This window comes from Megachile rotundata, chromosome 2 (genome assembly GCF_050947335.1).
Source record: "Megachile rotundata isolate GNS110a chromosome 2, iyMegRotu1, whole genome shotgun sequence".
Classification (NCBI taxonomy): domain Eukaryota; kingdom Metazoa; phylum Arthropoda; class Insecta; order Hymenoptera; family Megachilidae; genus Megachile; species Megachile rotundata.
Genome location: NC_134984.1, coordinates 21,638,273 through 21,660,459, shown reverse-complemented (window position 1 = coordinate 21,660,459; position 22,187 = coordinate 21,638,273). Strand labels below are relative to the sequence as shown.

Genomic DNA, 22,187 nt, shown 5'->3' with positions numbered 1-22,187 from the left:
TCTCGTTTTCGCCTCCACCGTCGCTCTTTCCCGTTTACGAGACGTTAAATTGTCCGGTGGTGAAACAAGCATCTCGTTTCCGCGAAATGGACAGGAAGCGGACAGCTGAGAAAATATCGAGATACCATTGGAAGAGTACAAGTTTGAGAAAATGAAGTTTGATACTTGACCGATTGAAACTCTCGCGTTTTAACGGGTCGTGAAGTGCTATCGGAAAATAATTTCTTCAATTAAGAACAGCAGAGGTAATTCAAGCATTTTAACGCTGACATTATCGTTTTAATTCCGCGATTCTCTTAATCCACTTGATCCAATTGGACAGAAAGCCAGGTAAGAGGATTTCCGCTCGTTTAACGAGGGAAAACGAGCGTTTCCTCGAGGAGAGGTAAATCACGCTTTTCCTACCGGGGGACCTCTCGATTTCGATCGATAAGCACGGTGTCCCGGTCTCGCGCAAGGCGGTCGCTTATCAGATGTTACATAAAGCAGATAAGAATGCCGCGGTGCTCGTAAAAGTGAATTGCAGCCAATCCCAGAACGAGCTACAATTCGTCCGCGATGTCGTTCAAGCTGACACGCGGGAATTACGCGGGTATCCGTTACACGATCAACGTGTTACACACTAAATCGAGCATCGTTAAATCACGCACGCTAATTTACGACGACTGGAACACCGCGTTCGTCTTGTAATAGAAAGCTGCCGCAATAACACTCTTCGACAAATCCAATTTTTTATTACCGACTCGCGACATTAAATAGGCGGTTCTCCGACACTTTTTGCGCCTCGAACATGCAACTACCGAGACCTTTTATCTTAGCACCTTACATTTCTGAAATACTTAATTAAACTTCCACTTTTTTCGCCATTTTATTTCTGCTGGGACGGAATTTTAATGTGCTTATAAGTAGCTGTTTTATTTTTTCATTCTTGTTTTGGAGAATATTTTATTCTTATCCAGCTTTTATTCATTGTTCTATTATTGACTCTATATTTTTATTACTCGTATTAAGTATGTATCAGGACGTTTTGTATTTTTAACCCCTTGTACAATTTATTTCAGATGCGTCAGTCAAAACTATTCATAGGTATGTTTGAGCAAAAGAGAAATTAACACTAAAACTACCGACATATAATATAAATTAAAAATGAAGTTAAAAAACAAATAAAGAAACGATGAAACATAAATTAGTACACACATTTATTCTTTATCTTGACAAAAATCAGTACTAATTTCAAGGAATGCATTTGAACAAAATGTGTACCTTATAATGAAAAACTTGTGGAACGGTCATTTGACCGTTTTAGTGTTAAAAGATGAATACTTTATATTCAACAATCTTTGAAAATGCAAATCATGGTAGGACCAAAATTTTAAATCGAAGAGTATTAAAAATTTCAGTAAGATTTGTTATATTTGAGCTGTGAGTGCATCGCGAGTGAGACTCGTCGAACGACAAAAGGTTAAACTAGACGCCATTTTGTTTTGTTTAGAGGCCACTGAACGTTCAAAAAGAAACTCGCATAATCTATCGACTAAATTCAGGTTAATGCGCATTAAAGAAATCTCTTGAGAAATCCGCGAAAGAAATTACTTATCGATCAGCAGTAAAATGAAAGGGTTAAGAGTGCAAAGGCGAGTTCGTAAAAGCGTCGTGAAAGCTCGTAATTGCGTGCGGGTTAATTTTGCCGTTCGATCGGCTTTTGATGGACGAGAGTAAAATTAAAATTTCCGGTTTATGGAATTAAACGGTGGGCTTATCCCCGGCAACCGCGTTAAACTACACTGATGTACGCGCTATGGATCGTGTTTAATTATAATTTACGACGTTACTACACCGCATATTCGCGAAGATACGATTTACAACCCCCGCTTCATTTTTCATGCTCGATGGAATACGAGCAAAATCGTGGCAGAGATTTACGGGGTTTAATTTGTTATCCAAATAAAACGGTCATTCAGCGTGCTCGCGTTTGTTCTTTTCAAAGTTTTAATTGCTCCGCGAAGAACAATGGGACGAACGATAAATCGAACGCGTCCCACGGAAATGTCGGCCACTTGGAAATTTCAGAAATGAATCGCCGGGATCGTAATCGAATTGCAATCTAAATATTGTTAGCTAGACAAGCATCTGAAATCATATTCGTGTTGTGGCGCGAGAACAATGTGCCATTCGAAACGCCAATGACCCGAAGGAGAAAGCTGTTTTAAATATCAGCGAAACCAAATCGAACCGAATCAATCTTTCTTTGAGAGTTTTCGTGTCAGGCAATTCGAGATAAACCTGCGTGACGCGCCACTTTTCGAGAGACCTAAACGACGCCTAGATCCAATACTAAGCCAAGCTTAGAGCACAAAAAGTATACTTCTAAATCAAATTAGAGCGACCGATAATCGCTGTTTACGATGTTTGATCCCCGATTTGAAACCCAGTCATTTCGCGTCAAGAGCATCGGTGCAACCTTTGCGCAATCATATCCATCAAGCTTTAGGCCTTTGTGATACATTGTTCTGATTTTGTCAGCTCGACACGCAGCTGCCATGACGATAATACATATTTGGCTCGTCCAATTAGATTAAAAAAAAAAAAAACACTTCAGTGGAATGGATCAACTGGTGGTTTGTCTTCGATTGCACGTGGACCATGTTCGCCGATTAATATAGAAGCAATGAACTGTAATCTGGGCAAGACGCGTTAATGGCCTCCACTAAGCGTTTCGGACCACTCGATACGCTCGCGTTATCGCGAAGAACGAGCGAGTTTAGTATTTTGACAGCGCCCTTTCACCGTGACTAATCCGAGGGCAACCGTACAGGGCAGGGAGTTTATCAGAGATTCAGCTTGAACGTAGAGATTCGGTACGCAAGGCCTTGTGTATTGTCTCGTGGCCCGCGGCCGTTCCGTTTTCATTCCGGCGAAACCCGCTGCGTTAATATCGCCAACGATCAGATAATCAGAATTTATCGCCGCAGTAATTAGCACAAGAAATTTATGCTGCAATTACGGTGGCGGGGAAAGAAGACGACGATGAGAGACAATTTTAGAACTGAACGAAAGACGGGGAATTTGGAATTCTGGGAATGTGGCGATGGTAGAATTTTTAATTCAAGATTCGGTGTTTAGGAATTTGGGAAGCTGGGAAATTTGAAATACGAGGATTTGGAAAATTGGGAGGAGAATTTGGAAATTGGAAGATTTGGACACTTGGAGATTTGGAAAATTACAAACTTAAGGATTTGGGAATTTGGGAACTTGGAGTTCTGAGAATATGGCGATGGTGGAATTTTTAATTCAAGATTTGGTGTTTAGGAATTTGGGAAGCTGGGAAATTTGAAATCTGAGGATTTGGAGAATTGGAAGATTTGGACACTTGGAGATTTGGAAAATTACAAACTTAAGGATTTGGGAATTTGGAATTCTGAGAAGATGGCGATGGTAGAATTTTTAATTCAAGATTTGGTGTTTAGGAATTTGGGAAGCTGGGAAATTTGAAATCTGAGGATTTGGAGAATTTGGAAATTGGAAGATTTGGACACTTGGAGATTTGGAAAATTAGAAACTTAAGGATTTGAGAATTTGGGAACTTGGAATTCTGAGAATATGGCGATGGTGGAATTTTTAATTCGAGATTTGGTGTTTAGGAATTTGGGAAGCTGGGAAATTTGAAATCTGAGGATTTGGAGAATTTGGAAATTGGAAGATTTGGACACTTGGAGATTTGGAAAATTACAAACTTAAGGATTTGGAAATTTGGAATTCTGAGAATATGGCGATGGTGGAATTTTTAATTCAAGATTTGATATTTAGAAATTTGGGAAGCTGGGAAATTTGAAATCTGGGGATTTGGAGAATTGGGAGGAGAATTTGGAAGTTGGAAGATTTGGACACTTGGAGATTTGGAAAATTATAAACTTAAGGATTTGGGAATTTGGGAACTTGGAATTCTGAGAATATGGCGATGGTGGAATTTTTAATTCGAGATTTGATATTTAGAAATTTGGGAAGCTGGGAAATTTGAAATCTAGGAATTTTGAGAATTGGGAGGAGAATTTAGAAATTGCAAGATTTCAACACTTGGAGATTTGTAAAATTACAAACTTAAGGATTTGGGAATTTGGGAACTTGTGAACTACTTGTGGAACTTATGGAAGACCTTAAAATTCGAGGATGTGAAATTTGACGATTTAGAAATCTAAGAACTTGATGATCTAAAAATGTACTCAGTTGTTAAAATTTTTCACCATATGAATGTAAAAATATAAAATCTTGAAGACTCGTGAACATCACAACTCTGATTCCTGCGAACCTTATTTCGAGTAACCTGCGAACGTCATCCTCGTTAAGAGGATAAAAGAAAAACCCGTATAACAGAAGCTTGTCTTCGATGAAGGCTATTACGCTCACTTATTTTTCCTCGTAGTACGTGGTCTTCTTTCGAGATCCCAGAGTACTCGGGGATGTTTGACAGCTACTTAGAGTTCATCGAATATCGATTACTCGTGTTACTCGGAATCCCTGCATCAAACATCGTAAAAGAGTATTCAATTCTACACGATTAACGCTAGAATGGAGAACTGTCAATTCAGCTTGAAACGCAATTTCACATAGGTTCTTTAGTGCTTCAGTAGATTACTAATTCTGTCAGTCAACGAGCAATTTACCCTAAGAAAGCGCTGATACGTTCAGAAACCCATTATAAACTCAAATATAACAAATCATCAAAACGCTATCTACTTTAATTAAAAAATAAAATGAGTAAACATAAAAGGTAATTAAACATTTTTCCTAATAAATATCCGAAGAAAAACTTAATGAATTTCGTAATTTAAAGTAAGAAACTTGAACCGGTCGAACGACCGGTTTGGTAGCTTCGGTGTTAAAAATCCGAAGATTAAATTGGGTTGTAAAACATTGGTTCGGATCCTGTTCACCTAACAAGGCGTTAACTCGTCTATAAGTAACCAGGAGCGGTCGATTAGCGTTCTAGCACGTAGATAGCTCGGTTTCGGAATGGTATGCGCGCGAGGGATGCACGCGGAGACAAACGGGCAGATCCAGCGATGGGGCGGGCGGCGGGCGGGCGCGGGGGCACGTGTCTGGGTGCAAATATAATCGTGGAGTGTCTCGCGGGAAAGTTAAGTGGCCGTGGCGAGCCGGTGTACGCAGAATAGGCCGCAATTAAGGAGTCCAGACGAAATACGCGAGCGGAGTGAGCGCCGAGTATTCTTCGTTCGGGGCTGCCGTCAGATTGCGCGCTTTATTTTAAATTTGCATAAAGCGGCGGGCTGCTTTACGCACCCCCTCTTCCTTCGTTCAGCAGCTGAGCAAACGAAAAGGCTATCCGACGAAATCGCGAACCGTGTTCCTCTTTAAGATCCAGTCGTTTTTCCTGCCTCGTTTCCACGGAACCGCTACTCCCTTTTTTCCGCGAACAATCTCCTCCGATTCCACGCGAACATTTCGAGTTTCATGCGGACGCGCGATTTCTCACGAAAATCCACGATGTTCGAACCTGCAAGAGAAATGGCTGTTTTTCGAGATTACGCGTACGGCCGCGCACGCGAAGCGCTCGTTTTCATGCGCCGTCGACATGCATTTGAAGTCTCAATCTCGTTTCTTGGAATCAATTTCAGACCTAGGAGCACGGACAGATATCCCGAGCGTGGATGCTGAAGAAATAGAATGTTGATGTTTTCACGAAACATCTGGCTACGTGGGATGGGCGATAAAACTGATACATTTGAATAAATGATTCAGCAACCAGAATAACTGTACTCTATCATTTACTCCGGACACTCGAGCATCGAGGTTGTGGCTAGAACTGTACCATTAACTTTCCCTTGTTACATCACTGGATTAATATCACTTACTATAATAATATAGATTAGTTTTGTAGAGTGTCAGGATGTCGCTAACAAGTTTAATGACAGTAAGGCTTAATTACTCGATTAACTCCAACCTGGACGAAGCTAGAGTGAAACAGTATCGCTCTGTGGAATAACTGCACTCGTAAACTGCTGCAATTACTGGCACAAGTATACTGCAAATTAGACTTAAATTTGACCGTACCTAACAAACGTAGACAGTTAACAAGTATCCAACATCGAAACTCACGTGTTGACGATCGTTAAATCCTTCGATTACCTCATAATCTCTGAAGAGAACAGTGCGGTCCAAGGACATCATCCGCGATTAACAAGTTAAAAAGAAACAGCGAAATTATACACTCAGTGGAAAATCAGAATCGCCACATTCGATAGCCACCAGTTTTCCTCCGGAATCCTGGTCCTGAAACGAGCAAAGCGGTAAACCTGTTCCTGCATCCCGTACGAAGGTCTACCAATAAAACAAAGATCCACGTTCGAGACGAGCGTTCCTGAAGGACGCGGAGGAAGGTGAAGGGCCAATTACCCATAATTTCGTGTCTCGTGTAATTGGTGGAGAGGTCGGCTGGAAAGAGGAAGAGAAAGCAGGAGAGAATACGGTGTCTCGAGGGTCCGTGTTTCACCTTCTCGTTGCATCGAACTACCGTGTCTCGTTGGATACTCGAGATTAATTCAATTTCACCTACCCGGCTCGGATTCCGAACGGGCACCGTGCGTGTGCACCTAAATCCTAGCCACCCGAGCTACTTAATCGGCTAACTAGTAGTCTTCGAGGACTGGGCTCAACTGTCTGACCCTAAAGGGGAGGACTCCTCGAATGTTCCCACCATTTCTACCCTTTTCATTCGATTCTCCTTTACTTGTACTGGATCGTGCACTTTCACATCATACAAATTTCAGTTAGATCTTTTTTATGACTGACTCGAGTTTATAACTGACTTGAGTGAAATATTTCCTTTCTGAAGGTTTCAAGAAGTGCACTCTCGACAACCAATGTATCAAGGCACAATGTGTCCAAGCCTAAATATTAACTTACGGATTTGTCAGATTTGTCTTCAGATTTATTCCATGAAATGGATTTGTCTCAAGTGAATATTAAATTTTATACGAATTTGTTTCAGTACCCCAGCCTACGACTACGCGCCAAATCCCGATAAGCAATGGATCCTCCAGGTGACCCAGAAGATGCAGCCAATCCACAAGCAGTTCACGGACCTGCTGATGACCAAAAGGCTTCAGACGCTGCAGAGCGTCGACAATGCAGTAGACAGGGTATGCGTGATTCATTCGTTTAATGTCGTTTCCGCGGACACGTATTAATTTAACCTTTCGCCACAGACGTGGCAAAAAAAGAGAGAAAAATTGCGAACGTCCGTCGAAACGTTTTTACGTTCTTGTTAACAGATCTACCAAGAATTGAAGGACCTGGGAGAGTTGGACAACACGTACATAATATACACGTCCGACCACGGCTACCATCTGGGTCAATTCGGTCTGATCAAAGGGAAAAGTTTCCCCTTCGAGTTCGACGTGAGGGTACCGTTCCTCATCAGAGGGCCTGGAATCGAACCTGGCACCATGTGAGCTACTCTTTATTATTGTTTCCCCCGGTTTCTTGGATTTATACATAGTCTCGATCGTACGTCGGGCAACCGGAGACAAATAAACGTACGATCACACGAGGAGCCGGTTAAGTACGAAGAGGAGGCGTGAAGTTGTAAATCATGTCAGTCAGAAGAGACTGGTAGCTACATTTAGTTAAATTGATTCACCAAGTGGAGGAAGATTTACAGCGCGACCGCGTGTCAGGTCGTTTAGACTTTTCGAAGCTTGCTCTCTCGTTTTAATTCTCTGTCTTGCTCGAACTCGATCAACATTGTTCTCATAAATTTATGTTAGAACTGCGTGCTGTCTTAACAAGATGACTTGGGGGTTGTCGATGTCCACTTGAATTTTATTTCATTAACCTCGGAATATTTAGACATTAGGAATGAAATTTTGAGACATATAGGGGTCTGAATTGGGAATCTAAGAATCTGGGTATTTAGCTATCTAGGAACATACATATGTGTACATAGATAGGAACGTAAAAAGGATATCTGGTAATCTAGAGATGTAGGAAGCTACGAGCTGAACCGTAATTACGCCATCAATTATCGAACACAAAAAGCAAACCATAATTTAATCCCACAAAAGAAGTTTCAAAGGCGATAAATTATCCACGGCCAACCGGAAAAAAAATTCACCGGTTCAAGTTGCCAAACTACCGCGCGAACGAGAATCCGCGTATAAATTGAAGCATAAGGATGCCTGTTATAAACATCGCCCTGCTAGATTAATGCTCTTCGCGCTCGCGCATTTCCTCGTGCGGTCTTCCCTCCGCCTTAATAAGCGGCGCCACGTTGCTGCCGCGGACCGGAAACAGTCGAAAAACGCGACACCGCATTGCAGGAAAAAGCGTTTCCGTATTCTCCAACGGACATTTCCGATGGGCCAGACAGATTTAATTTCATTTCTCGAATATTTCGCAAAATGAGAGGGCAGAAGCATCGTATTTCAACGAGTGATACGAGGAAGGAGTTACGTAGTCTGTTCTGAAATTTTAATCTAATCAAAGCTTCTCACGAAGATGATAGAGTGGATAGGGTTACTGTGAAGGTTAAAGACGAGAATGATGTTTAAATTACTGTAGATACATCGTCATTGCCCATCGCCATCATCATTAATTATTATATGCATACTAGTCGAGTATAAAATTGTATAACTAGAATATATAAATGCTAGATACGATATTCACCCTCAGAGGGATGATATCGGATTACAATAAAGCATCTATATGACGTTGCAGAGTAGACGACATAGTTTTGAACATCGACTTGGCGCCGACGTTCCTGGACATAGCCGGCGTCGAGACGCCGCCGCAGATGGACGGTCGTTCTTTCAAGAAACTTTTTCAGAAGTGAGTACACGCCAATTTCTCTCGGCGACCATCAAATTTACGGCCAATCGCTACCTTGAAAAAATGACCAACTTTGCAGTAAACACGGCAGAAGATCGAAGTTCAAGTGGCCGGACACGTTCCTGATCGAATCTTCGGGTCGCCGCGAGACCCCGGAATCCATCGCGGAAATGAAAGCGAGGGAGGCGAGGAGACAGAATCAGACTCTCGCGAGACAGCATTCGAACACGACACCGGAAGAGGAAGACGAGAACGTGGCGGATACCGAAACGGATCGCGAGCCGGAGCACCGGTTCTTCGAGAACGACACCGGTAGCGATCAAGACATCTCCGAGGACGTGGATTTCGAGGATTCGATCATCGACGAATCGAGTAAGAGTTCTTCTTTCGTTTCACATAATCGTAAATTTTCGTCCTTTATTGCCGTATTTCTGCACCGAGGATACAGTTTCTAGCACGTAACACTTCGCGATGACCTTTTCGTTGGTAATAAAATCGCAGCTCGGGGTGCCGTAATCTCGCATTATCGTCCTCTGGCAGATAAATTACTTTGAGTACGAATTTACGGGAGTCGATGACGGGATTTCAGCGACCCTCCGAGACTTTACGAGGGCCATCCAATAAATAAGGAGACAATAGCTCTAGTTAAAATAGTATTAAAGTAAAAAACCTTCGGAATCGTTAGCTCCTTTAGCAATTTAAGGTCTCAATCTTTATCGTTTGATAACTACAATTGTACCAGATTATGTTGAATAATTGAAATATTTACCTAAACCATATTGAAATCGCTCGCTTATTGATCAAATAACAAAACGGGGTCCTTGGAGAGTAACTCGAAACCAGGAGTTACTTTGACGATTAAAATCGACACGCTACAGCGAGCGTATTCCACGAAGAATCCTCGAAATGCAAACTTTTAATTAGTTCCGAGTGCCGTTGTATCGCAAGATACCAGAGAAACTTCGGCTACATGGTAGGAATCAGTCGCAAATGAAACTCGCGGATTCTTATTCGACTGAGTTGGATTATCCTCTCAAAAAGGGTTCGATCATAAATCTCGTCAAGCTTTCACTCGAAGATTTACGCACCTCTAATCCCATTTTATTGCCGCATGTTGCCGCGGTGCTCTCGCGAGTTTGATCTATGGATACACACGATCATCTTATGGAGGAGCGAATGCTCGTAATCAAGATCAAATCAATAAACGATCAAGAAAAATAGGATAGATAGCACAATTCGTAAAAAACCTGACATGTGATCCTGGAAATGAACCTTCGTTTAGGGTCTGTTAATACTATGCTGCTGTAATGACACTTTACTGTAATTTTTCAAGAAAACGAGTTTCAACTTATAATTAGTTCTCTTCAAATTTTTCTCTTCAATGATAAAATAATTTGACGTTGAAGGTCAATTTTTACGACAACTTCCTTCCCGATGCAAAAGTGTAGTAACATTATGAAATCCATGAGAAATTATTCTTTCGTTCTGTGTATTCCTGATGTCTCCTTTCGCTCTCATTGAACCTAGCATCCCCCATGAAGCACATCGCTACTCCCACGATTTCTGTTGTTCTGCGCAGATCCCATGGATTCCCTTTCAGGCTCCGATCCGCATCTGGACAACAGAGTGTATCCGGTGCACTCGACCTTTTCCGCGAAGCACGAGCGCTTGGCGATCGAGTGTTCGCGTCCGGAAGCCCAGGCCAATTGTGTGCCGGGTCAGAAATGGCGTTGCGAGAGGGACGGTCATCGATGGAGAAGGCACAAGTGCAAGTACGCCGCGCCTCCGTTAAGGATATCGAAGAAATGCGCCTGCTTCACGCCGAACGGAGTGGTGTACACGAGGTTAGAGTCGAACGACTACGAGGGACATCGATACGGCTTCGGCAGGGACAGAAGGCCGGCTGATGTCTACACAGATATGGCTAGATACTTTGCTAGACGGGGTACGCTGCTCCGTAATCACTGATCTCCGCTTAATGGGAACGCGACGATGAGATTTGTAATTCATGGCCACGATCACGATTTTTGTCAGGCAAACGAGACGCGCCGGACGAGGCTGCCGCGGTCGACGAAGATGCTAGTCGTGATACCGAGCAGCTGGATGATGACTATAATGATGGTGACCGTGACCGGCGAGCCATCGACGAGGAAGACGACGAGGAGTTCTTCCAGGAACTGATCAAACTCGCAGACGGCGTCAAGAGAGAGTACAACAGTCTATTTTCTAGGTATTCACGGTTTTTATTGTTTCGGGATTTTGTAGGCTAGTATTCTTGTTCTATCAGCGTTGCAACTTTGTCGGTAATACCGGTGTTAAATGACGATATCTTGCGGCAAAGTGTTACGGTATATGGAACCGTACTTGGATATCAAATTGCTCGAAACTCATTAAAGGGTGCTATCGCAGCTATCATTAGATAAGAAATCTAACCATGACGAAGACGTAACGTTAGCGAAATACCTTGCAGCTGCACACAAATTACAACTAAAAGACTCGGACGTTAAACCGTAGAAAGCTATCGATGCTTTCTCCGATAACTCTTGGGATTCATGATCGATGCGTTTGCAGGAATAATTTTAATAACCAGACACTGGACGACAACACGCTGGAGTTCGATAACTTGAACGAGTCCGAATATTCGATCGACGACTTCGATCCCAGTTTGGATAAGGTGGTGAAAGGCCGGCTGAACGTGGAGGACGTGGTGAAGAGACACAGGAGGATACGGAGGAGTACCACGAAGAAGGATACCGTTGAACATGTTACTAAAATCATGGAGAGCATAGAGGAAGAGCTGGATGACTTAAAGGTAATTTTCGATATACAAAAATTTTGATTTACGATGAACAGAAAAATTGATGTTTAAGGCTACGCAAATCCGCCACTCGGAGACTCGAAAAACACTGCCGCCAAAGTGTTCAGTTTTACCACAGGGTGGAGTGAACTGCTCGGAGACTGTGTACCAGGACCCGAACGAATGGCGTATCTCTAGGCGAGAAATCGAGCAACAGATAAGAGAAATGAGGATGCAACTTGAAACGTTGAAAGTGAGTGAACTATACTTGTTCATCTAGTATGTATTACGAACATAATCGTATCTTTTTTCAGGACATACGTCGTCATCTGATGACCAAGCGACCCCACGTCAACCGGGAGACCGAGGAAGGGCCTAGGAATACCCAAGAGCCTCATAAATCGCACCATCACGCTTCGAAGAACCACGCGAACCGTCATCACAAGAAACACGATCACGCCAGCACTGTTAATCCTACCGTTACGACTGTTCGTTCCACGTCGAAGCTGGACCAAGTCACGGAAGACAGAACTACGTCCACGGGGACTACGGAGAAACTGAGGATGAGTGTTACGGAAAACACTGATGACCCCGATACGACCACCGTAATTGAAACAACAGCGACGACCTTATCGACCACTGCCAAACCAAAGAAAGCGTCGCGTCGACAGAAGATAAAAGAAGCTACGAACAATCGAACGGAAGTGGAGGACGATAGACCACTGAGACGCAGGAAGGTTCATCATCACCGTAGAAACAATACGCTGTTCACGAACAGCGTGCACGATGAGGTGCCGGTTGTGAACGTTAGCGAGATAGTTGAGACAACTGTGACTACTCAAAGTTCCACAGGCACACAGTATCAATCGAGTAGGTATACCACTCTTCCCACCACAGTGGTGAAGGAAACAACCGCTCAGAGGGAGACCTTGAGCAGCGCCGGGGTCACGAACGAGTCCACAAAGGAGACCACGTTGGAAATGGACCCGCAGACGATGACGTCGATGACGACGGAGACCACCCCAAGCGAATCAACCCCTATAACTTCCAGAACCGAAGCTCGTTCCAGAAATACGTTCACAACCGCTGTCACGACGACACCGGTTACTCCAACGAAGAAGTTTCCAAAAGTTCAGAAGAACAGGACGAGTGGAAATCTTGGGCCGTCCAGAATAGACGTGACCATCTTGGAGTCTCCGGACAGGAAAGGCACACAAGGTTGGTGATATGGAGTATTTTGAAATTGATAAATATGGGGTCTGACCATACGTGTTTCTTTTAGATATAATAGATATAGCAAATAATCGTCGACTACCACCGATGCTGAACAGCCCCCTAGAGGCTCGCCACAAATGCTACTGCGAGCCTGACTCCTACTCGAAGAAGGACGAGAAGGAGATCGCCCGAGAAGAGAGAAGAAGACTGAAAGAGGAACGATTGAAGAAGAAGGAGAGGAAGCTAAGAAAGAAGGCTAAGCTCGAGAAAGAGTGTCTGACGGAGAAGATGAACTGCTTCGAGCACGACAACGACCACTGGCGCACTGCCCCGTTGTGGAGCGCTGGTCCATTTTGTTTCTGCATGAATGCCAACAATAACACGTATTCGTGCATTAGAACCATTAACGCCACGCACAATTTCCTCTACTGCGAATTCACCACTGGGTTGGTCACGTATTATAATCTGAGGATCGGTAAGTATTTTTTAATTCTTTTAGGGAAGGGAGTTTATATCATGATCGATTTTGGTTGCTACAGATCCATTCGAACAGTGGAACAGACTGTCGTCGTTGACGCCCTCAGAACGTTCTTACCTTCACGATCAACTGGAACATTTGAAAGGGTGCAAGGGTACCAGGGATTGTACAGTTGGGAGCGCGAGGGAAGCTATGCCGCAGCTTCAGCAGCATCAGAGATATATTTCGAAGAGAAAATATGCTAACACCTTCGGTAGGTTTCACTGATACGGTGAAGAAATATGGTTTGATCGTTTATATACTTGTTCGTTTCCGTAGAGGACATGTTTGTACCGTCAACGTTACAAATTATTCGTGAAAGCGAACTTGGTAGTCCGCCTAATAAGAGACGAAAAAAGTTGCAAACGTAAGTACAACTTTTGAATGCTTGACTAGTTAGTGCGGGCATGCACGACGAGCCTAGGAAACTAAAAATCCCAAAGTTGAAAATTTCCAAAATCCCAAGTTCTCGAAGTTTCAAAATCGCGAGGTTTCAGAGTGCCATACTTCTAAGATACCAAAGTCGCAAAATTCTCGAAATTCCAAAATCCTGAACCTATTATCTTACGAGGAAACAGAAAACGACAATAAAAAATGAATGTTTTAGATATGTAGAATATATGTATTTCGTGTTTTCTGTATTGAACAGCGTTTGGAACAGACGTAGCAGAAGCTGGCAGAGTAGTTGGAGACATCATCAAGACTCTGTGAATTATCGACGGCACAGACATCAGTACTGATCACCGTTCGTTTTTCATTGAACAAATCGTCGAAGGATGCCTGACAGCATTGCCTTGGATGTGTATTCATTTTGCAATGCATTTAATAACGTAATTTATTTAGTGATATTTAAATTGGGAACGGAAACGTGATATTTAATTGATGACGTTCTGATTCCGTTAGACTGCCGCAGCTCGAGGAGTTTACTGTGTATATTTTTCAACGCTATTTTTCTTCACGGCAAAATTAACGTGTTGTGAACGAGAAAAACAATCGGAAACACGATCTAATGAGGATCCATTTTTTTACTTAATAGCAGATATTTTTTATAATAATTTATTCATCTCACGTCTCTTTAGGTCTTTATACAACAAACGAATAATTACGATGACTATAATTCTAGCCATCGTCTAATAACGCACGATGCCAAGACTGTTTCGATGAAACTGATAAAATCAGTGGCACCATTTAATCTGCGCAATCTATTGTCTTACTAGAAGCAGTATGGAAACTTTTATAATTGCTATACCTAACAGTCCCTGCCATGAAAAATGGAATGCTGATGGATGCATACACTGTTATAAATAAGAAATAAAGATAAATTTATTGGAAAATTACAGATATGCTTTGTTAAGTATAAAGACAAGTTTATATAGTATTCAGTCTTTCCTATCAAGAGTTACGTATAGTTTAATTATCGAATTTAATATGCCTTTACACAAGCTATATAGCTAGGTAACTTGTCTCCATTAGCATTTTATTTTTTTTACAATTATATGTCTGTGTTATGTACTAGATTCTCAGATAGTGTCCTGAGAATATCTTCAAGATTTTGAAACTGAAGCCATGTATTTAAATCATGTGAAATAAATAAATAAACACTGTCCAAACGATGATAAATATCTCATTTATTTAATCAAAACCTTAGAGAAATAATATTTTAAATAATGATACTTGGAATCAAGATATTCCAGTTTTTAATTTGACAAATACACATTTAGAAGTTAATAGTATCATCAAAATCTTCATTGTCATCAAAAATGTTTTTTGCAGATTTAGCTTCATTAATATTTTCATCATTGTACTGGGTATGACTATCAATGTTACTTTTATTATCAAATGTTTCGCTTTCTTCAATCGTGTTATCATTTTGTTCATCATATTCTTCTTCGTTATGAAAATGTTCTTGCTCAAAATTACTTTGGTAATTGCAACTAATATTAGTATTTACGTATTCAATCTCTGAGTATTCCTCTATTGTGCTATTAGTATCTAGACATGTAGGTTCATGAACCTCTTGGTAGTTACTTCTTTCGCTACATGAAAAGCTAGATACTCCAGCAGTATCTTCTGGAGTATCTAAATACTTTGCCCATTTGTTTTCAACTTTCTCAGTATTTGACTGATTGGAAAAGTTAGCACAGTGATAATTATTTACATTGCTATCGTCATCAAAGTATTCATTTGTTTGATTCTCTTGTATTTTTAATAAATTCAATTTCTGAACGCAAATACGACAATCTTTTCCTGAACCTCTAAAGAATACCTAAAAAGGTAAGTGTGAAGGCTATCTTGTTTATTAACTGCACTAATACAACCAATAATGCAAGTTTCCAGTAAAGTTTATTAAGTATGACATAACAATAAACTTACTTGTTTTAAAATTTGTTTGTGATTACATACTTTACACTTCCATTTCTTTGCTTGTTTAATCATGTGCACCTATAAAATAAACATAACATGAAGAATTGAAAGTTACATTTTATGTTCTTCATTGTAACCACAATATATTTAAAAATTACCTGATACATTTTACACGAACAACAGCGTAAAACATTCATATCTTGTGGCATGATATTAAATTTTTTGGGAATAAAAGAAGAATAAAATTACACAATGTTAAAACTGTTATGCTCAAAGCACTTCCAGACGATTTCAAACTTTGACACTTGAAGTATGGCGGTCAACGACAAAATTTCGGCGGGAAGAATCTACTAAGTTTAAATTTCAATAATAAAATTACACATAATTAATTTCATTTATTAACTTAAGAAAACTCGATGTATATAGCTTCAATTTGTCGAGTTACACATTATTATTATATAAGTTTAAAAATTATTGAAAGTCAATTTTGCAGTTAGGCAAAGCTTCACTGAGTTCTCTATTGACGAAATCTTTCTTCTTGACATATATAAGTCCTTGAAGTTTCAAACTTTCCAAATTTCTGTAAATTAAAATAAAATAAAACAAATGATTGTACCTGAAATTATATTTATACTACATGTATTCTCATGTGCCACGTACTTCAATACTTTTAAGCTAAGCAGACCCTCATCACTAATGTTAGCACAGCTTATAATTTCCAAATTATTCAATGAATCCTTAAGAATTGATAAATATGGCAAAGCATTATTATCAACATATTTACAGTTTTCAAGTTTTATGTCTTTAACATATTTACATCCCTCTGTATTAAAAAATGTCATGAGTAATTATGTTTCTCCACAATTTTATTTCATAAAGATAATTTTATAACACTGACTGAAATGTTCAAATCCTACGTCACATATCCCAGCATTATTAGCATCAACACCCTCAATGTAATATTGCTGCCCATTTTTTGGTAACGCATTATAATCTGTTAATAATTCAGGAACATCTTTCCATTTAACAAATCCTCCATTTTTTAAAAGCCATTCTGCACATGCACGATCAGGACCAACCTCTTTAACACGGTCTTCATCAACTCTTAAAAAGGAACATCCGATATCAATAATTATTCTGTATAATTGAAAACTAAATATTGTCCCTTTACTGTAATACCTGTTGAACATGAGTGTAACCCAATAAAATAAAGGTCTTACATGACTTCTTGTGTTCGAAAACACAATAGATCTTATTTTGCTAAAAATCTGAAAATAAGAATGTATGTAGCAAGTTTATAAATTTACTTACACAGCAAAGTATATGTCATTTAAATCATACAGGGATTGTCATTTCTTTATTGTTGAATATATAATATAAAAGATGTAACTGAAGCTTAAAGTTTTTATAATATGCGTAAATTACACAATGAAGTCGTAATGACAGGTACAGTATATAAAAACACTGTGCAACTATGTAGATGTTTAATTGTACGCATCAATGTTTAGATCAACTGTTTGTTTTGAGACCGGTATTGCGCCACAAGATGAAAAATAATCGACTATTATAATTCCTTCTGCTTCAGTAGCGCTGTTGTCTTCTTCTAATCTGAACAGATAATATCGCATGTGACACGAAAATGGTAAATAGTTACGATGAAATAGACATTACTCGACATAGATGTCAGCTGCGAACAGTATTTCTGTTGACGATAGTACCCTTCTTTATCCGTAGTCTCTGGATCTAATAATTGTATGTGCCGCCGGTTTGAAGAGTCAAAACAAACCTGTGTGATTTGCAGTAGTTGTGATTACATTTCACAGAAAAACTATCAAATAGCATCGACATGAGTCGAAGAAAAAGAGCGAAGGTTTGTATCATTGTCCTCCTTGACTACACTTAATGTTGTCTCTTAACAAGGTTATAATTAAACGGAGCATTGTTATTGTAACCGATTAGTACTAAGAGGTTTTTGATATTTATTTTACAGATATTTGTTTTCTAAATGTTTCCTAGTATTATAATAAACGTCAACACAAGTTTCTTGACATTTAATTTGTATGTGTTTATGGATGTAAATATATAAATTAGGTTATGTTTTGGTTAAAAATACTATTTCTTGTCCATTTTAATTTGTAATCGATTGTGAATTTCATTTCCACTTGTTGGAATTATGCACAGTATGTATGTTCTTTCATACGAAGATGTTTTATGCAACTTTTAATTCATAAACGTATGGTAAAATTTTTAACCTATACATCAAAGTAAATTTCTGTACTACCAACAACACTATTTAAAAAATATTTGTTACTGAAAGCATTTGTTATATATTTTGTTTATTTGATTTTAATACAGGTGGAGTATAGAGAAATGGAGGAAAAGTACAATCAATTGGAAGATGAAAATGCTTCAGATACGTCAGAGAAATCTAAACCCGGACTTGTGACGCCAGAAAAAAAGGTTGTACCTGAAGTTAAAAAAGAATCCGAGACTGCTATACCACAATCTGTCCCTACATCTTCAGTGCCTAAACTTGAAGTGAAAGATGAAGATGATCAAGATAGCGATCATGAAGATCCTCATGGTACATATATGTGCTATCAAAATGTAGTTTTACTTTATGAACAAAACCAGTCATAATCTATATGTACTGTTATTATAGTGAAAGAATTGCTTAATGGATTGGAGGGGGCAGCATTTCAAAGTCGTCTTCCATTCGATAAGTTAACTTCTACTGAAGCAGCCTGTTTTCCAGATGTTTCTGGTGGTCCACCGCAAACTCAAAAAGTTTTCCTTCACATTAGAAACAGACTTGTATGATGTTTATTTTTCAATATATATACTTAATAATTTTTATTTACAAGTATCTTTATTTCAGTTGCAACTGTGGCTTGAGAATCCCAAGCAACAGTTAATAATAGAAAATGCTTTACCAGCAATAGAACCACCTTATAACAGTGACAGTGTATTGACACGTAGAATTCATGCATTTTTAGAAAGACATGGTTTTATTAATTTTGGCGTATTTAAACGTCTTAAGGTAACAAATATTTTTAAATTGTTTATTTTTAAATTATGTTGTTTTACACTGTGTAAATTACTGATCATATATTGTAGCCATTACCTACTAAAAAATTAGGTAAAGTGATAGTGATTGGAGCAGGCATTGCTGGCTTAGCAGCAGCTCAACAAATGCAGCAGTTTGGTTTAGAAGTAATTGTACTCGAAGCAAGGGTAGTTATTTCTTCATATTTTTCCTAATATATGCAAAACATGTATATAAAGTTTTAAAAATGTGTTTATTTCATAGGATCGCGTCGGTGGTCGCATCGCAACGTTTCGTAAGTCATCGTACATAGCCGATTTAGGTGCTATGGTGGTTACGGGTTTAGGTGGGAATCCTGTGACGACGCTTAGTAAACAAATTAACATGGAGCTTCACAAAATTCGGCAAAAGTGTCCATTGTACGAAAGCGACGGTCAAACGGTTAATATAATTACTTTTCTCAAATTGAATGTAACGATTAAATATTTTAAAAAATTACTCATGAAGTTTTAATATTTTTATCACGCGTAGGTTCCAAAAGATAAAGATGAAATGGTAGAAAGAGAGTTTAACCGGTTATTAGAAGCGACATCGTATCTTTCTCACCAATTAGATTTTAATTACGTGGGTAGTGCCGGTTCCGGACAAGGTGGTAACACGCGACCGGTTTCCCTGGGTCAGGCTTTGGAATGGGTGATACGTCTTCAAGAACAAGGTGTCAAGCAACGTCAAGTTGCTCATTTACGTTCAGTTTTATCGCTTCAAGGTCGGCTTATCACCAATCAACATAGGGTAAACGTCTTCATAAGGATGTCATAACATTTTTATAAAAAAGAAATTCATGAAGTTCTAACACTATTTTTCATCCTATAGATGATAGCGATTATGGATCGTTTGGTGGAGTTGAATAAACAGTACAAGGAAATGACTGAAAGTAAATTACAAACACGGGACATAACTCAAGAATTTGTTTTACGTTCTAAATTACGTGATCTTCATAATGCGTGTAAGGTACGGCTTCAGTAAAGTATCCTCATTTATACGCCTATGATCACATATCACATGCTACTTAACGTTCTTGTATTAGGAATGGGATCAACTTGCGGAACAGCAAAAAGAAATTGAAGCAAAATTACAAGAGTTAGAAGCTTCTCCTCCTAGGTAACTTCCTATATATTTCCAATACTTGCAACACTAACTACGCCCATATTTATCATGTAAAATATAGTACACGTTAACGAATCAAATCTATATTATTCATAGCGACGTGTACCTCTCCTCGAAAGATCGTCAGATATTGGACTGGCACTTTGCGAACTTGGAATTCGCCAACGCGACGTCGCTGTCGAATTTGAGCCTGAAACATTGGGACCAAGACGACGACTTCGAGTTCACCGGCAGTCATCTTACAGGTAAGTCGTTTTTATTTCAGACAACCCTCGGACGGTCGATGTTATATCAATCTATTCATACATGAATGGAGCTGAATAAAATGAAACGCAAATTTTAAGAAATACAAATTTCCATCATGGTATAAAATTAAATACTAGATTGTCGCAGTAGTCGGCCGTCCGAGGTTTAAACGAGCGGAAATAGTAATTTCAGTTAAAGCGATACGTAAATTGTCCGTAATTATTATTGACTGTACGCGTTACTCATTGAGACGCGGCTTAGCACGCGAAAACATTCTAATTTCATAGAGACTACTCGATTCGTTGAATATCCCTGTTTGCCGGATCGCCGTGTACGGCATTATATCGACGTTCTCGAGAAATTGCTTAACCAACCAGTAGATGGTATAGATAACAGGTGAATTATTCGCGGGTTGCATCTCCTTTACAGGCGTCGGATAGTCTCGCACTCGGGTGTCTGTGCAGTTGACTTTATCAAGCTTATTGAAAGTCGATAGCACGAGATTCCGTGTAGATAGTCGCTATATCCTTTTAACCGATCTCGGTTACCGGAGTTCTCATTATGTGAAATTATACTACGATCATAGCGTGTAGCCGTGTAGCTCGAGCCAACTAATGCGTTAAACAAAACCGAAGGCGGCGAGAAATATTACTATAGATGATCAAGCGATTTCATATTTTACAATGTCCGACGATTCTGTGTTCCCAACTCTCAACGAGTCCGAGTTAACGGTGCCCGCCGCTGGCCTCTCCTAATCATTCCAGTATTTACGTTAAACGAGAGAACTTCACGCGAGATCATTGTTCGCATTGATCTTATGAAGCATATCGCGATTAAAACCATGAAGGGTTACTGTAATCTCATTGTTTTCATGGATAGTTAAGCTAAGTATACGCTTGGACATAATGTGGCGGAACATTGGATCTAGGAATATTACATTCTTAAAGAATCTAAAGGTGCAGGGACGATACAAGAGTCTCACTTTAATTCTATCATCAATTCGAATAAAAAGTTATATCAAATTCAACAGATATCAGTAGCGCGACATAAACGTGGAATCATGAAGGGTGATTGAAACAGGTAATTTTGGCAGAGGTCGGAGGGAAGTTCGGAGGGAATTCGAAGCTGACGCGTAGAAAATATCGTAGTAAACGCGGAACGGTAAACGCAGTTAATAGATACTCGGTGGTTGACGTTGGTGGATGGTGCGTATCGATGGACCGTAACCCGATGGAATAGCGCGGTCGCGTGTGTCGCTACTGGCAAGTACACTCGATTGACAGTGAACGAACGAACCGGTCGAGTCGAGCTCGAGTTCCAATATTGCTCCGGCGTCGAACGAGAGCCGAAGCCCAGAGGACGCGGCCAATCGAGTGCACCGTGCGAGAGAGCGATTCGACCGAGAGTGCTCCTTCAAACGGACGTTGAAACAAGAGACGCACCGAGTGAGGTTCGTTCTTTACGTTGGCCATGGTACGCGGCCATGGTGGTCAATTCGAAATTAAAGCGGTGCCCACGGTCCATGACTGACGTGCATCGATGATCATGACGATGGTCCGGCCGCAGGTTCTTCCCGGCGATTAATGAAATGTAAACAATTTAACGCTAAATTAAGCACAACAATAGGCTGTCCGGTGAATCCCATCGTCTGAAATGTTCAGGCCCAACGGTGAATCCACCGATGTAATCGGCTCTCCATCGAGCCTCGGACCTCTTCGCGGTCCTCCTCTTCGCTTTTACGGACCATCGGTTCCTTCTCGGTTTCAAACGAATCCCGCGGCAGGGTTAATAACCACTGACCGAAAAGCGTTTTAGGCACGAATATTCTTTCAGATACTTTGTACGCTTCGATTGTTCTTCATCATCGCTTTCTTGCGTCTTGCTCGGTTTCGCTTAATTCCCGAGATTTTTCAACGCTTGATCACATGTTCATGTTAGCTTCTCGGGTTATCCTGTTACGCGATCGGTACTCTTTAACGCATTTATATACA

General features: G+C 40.2%; 4 protein-coding genes across 13 annotated transcripts in view; 2 read left to right on the top strand and 2 right to left on the bottom strand.

Annotated features, from left to right (window-relative positions):
* The window catches only part of Sulf1 (Extracellular sulfatase Sulf1), a 97,457-nt gene extending 82,471 nt beyond the window's left edge, over positions 1-14,986 (top strand). For 3 of the 5 annotated variants that reach the window (XM_012293506.2, XM_012293505.2, XM_012293509.2), the window contains 13 exons: positions 7,007-7,157; positions 7,290-7,465; positions 8,734-8,844; positions 8,924-9,216; positions 10,424-10,789; positions 10,879-11,074; positions 11,416-11,656; positions 11,715-11,894; positions 11,956-12,859; positions 12,924-13,331; positions 13,396-13,587; positions 13,653-13,740; positions 14,023-14,986. In XM_012293506.2, coding sequence (XP_012148896.1) covers positions 7,007-7,157; positions 7,290-7,465; positions 8,734-8,844; positions 8,924-9,216; positions 10,424-10,789; positions 10,879-11,074; positions 11,416-11,656; positions 11,715-11,894; positions 11,956-12,859; positions 12,924-13,331; positions 13,396-13,587; positions 13,653-13,740; positions 14,023-14,113 — 3,397 coding nt within the window. In that variant the 3' untranslated portion in view covers positions 14,114-14,986. The remainder of the gene's footprint in view (positions 1-7,006; positions 7,158-7,289; positions 7,466-8,733; positions 8,845-8,923; positions 9,217-10,423; positions 10,790-10,878; positions 11,075-11,415; positions 11,657-11,714; positions 11,895-11,955; positions 12,860-12,923; positions 13,332-13,395; positions 13,588-13,652; positions 13,741-14,022) is intronic. The other 2 variants (XM_076541760.1, XM_012293508.2) reach the window with 2 other exon arrangements.
* LOC105663607 (uncharacterized) lies at positions 14,982-16,034 on the bottom strand. The gene is made up of 3 exons (XM_012293510.2): positions 15,896-16,034; positions 15,747-15,815; positions 14,982-15,639 (listed from the first exon to the last, which is right to left on the bottom strand). Exons 1-3 carry the CDS (start codon positions 15,944-15,946, stop codon positions 15,091-15,093), a joined length of 669 nt encoding a protein of 222 aa, XP_012148900.1. The 5' UTR covers positions 15,947-16,034; the 3' UTR covers positions 14,982-15,090.
* A 78-nt stretch (positions 16,035-16,112) lies between these two features.
* LOC100882970 (ATP synthase subunit s, mitochondrial) lies at positions 16,113-17,298 on the bottom strand. The gene is made up of 5 exons (XM_003706926.3): positions 17,079-17,298; positions 16,917-17,005; positions 16,636-16,841; positions 16,398-16,560; positions 16,113-16,317 (listed from the first exon to the last, which is right to left on the bottom strand). The coding sequence occupies exons 1-5, from the start codon at positions 17,088-17,090 to the stop codon at positions 16,209-16,211; spliced, it is 579 nt and encodes a 192-aa protein (XP_003706974.1). The 5' UTR covers positions 17,091-17,298; the 3' UTR covers positions 16,113-16,208.
* Positions 17,299-17,453: 155 nt separating this feature from the next.
* The window catches only part of Su(var)3-3 (lysine-specific histone demethylase Su(var)3-3), a 130,264-nt gene continuing 125,530 nt past the window's right edge, over positions 17,454-22,187 (top strand). The window contains exons 1-10 of one of the 6 annotated variants that reach the window (XM_076541829.1): positions 17,454-17,607; positions 18,093-18,321; positions 18,400-18,551; positions 18,616-18,777; positions 18,855-18,971; positions 19,048-19,224; positions 19,315-19,575; positions 19,657-19,794; positions 19,871-19,944; positions 20,047-20,195. In XM_076541829.1, the coding sequence (XP_076397944.1) occupies positions 17,584-17,607; positions 18,093-18,321; positions 18,400-18,551; positions 18,616-18,777; positions 18,855-18,971; positions 19,048-19,224; positions 19,315-19,575; positions 19,657-19,794; positions 19,871-19,944; positions 20,047-20,195 (1,483 nt within the window). In that variant the 5' untranslated portion in view covers positions 17,454-17,583. The other 5 variants (XM_076541831.1, XM_076541837.1, XM_076541840.1 and 2 more) reach the window with 5 other exon arrangements.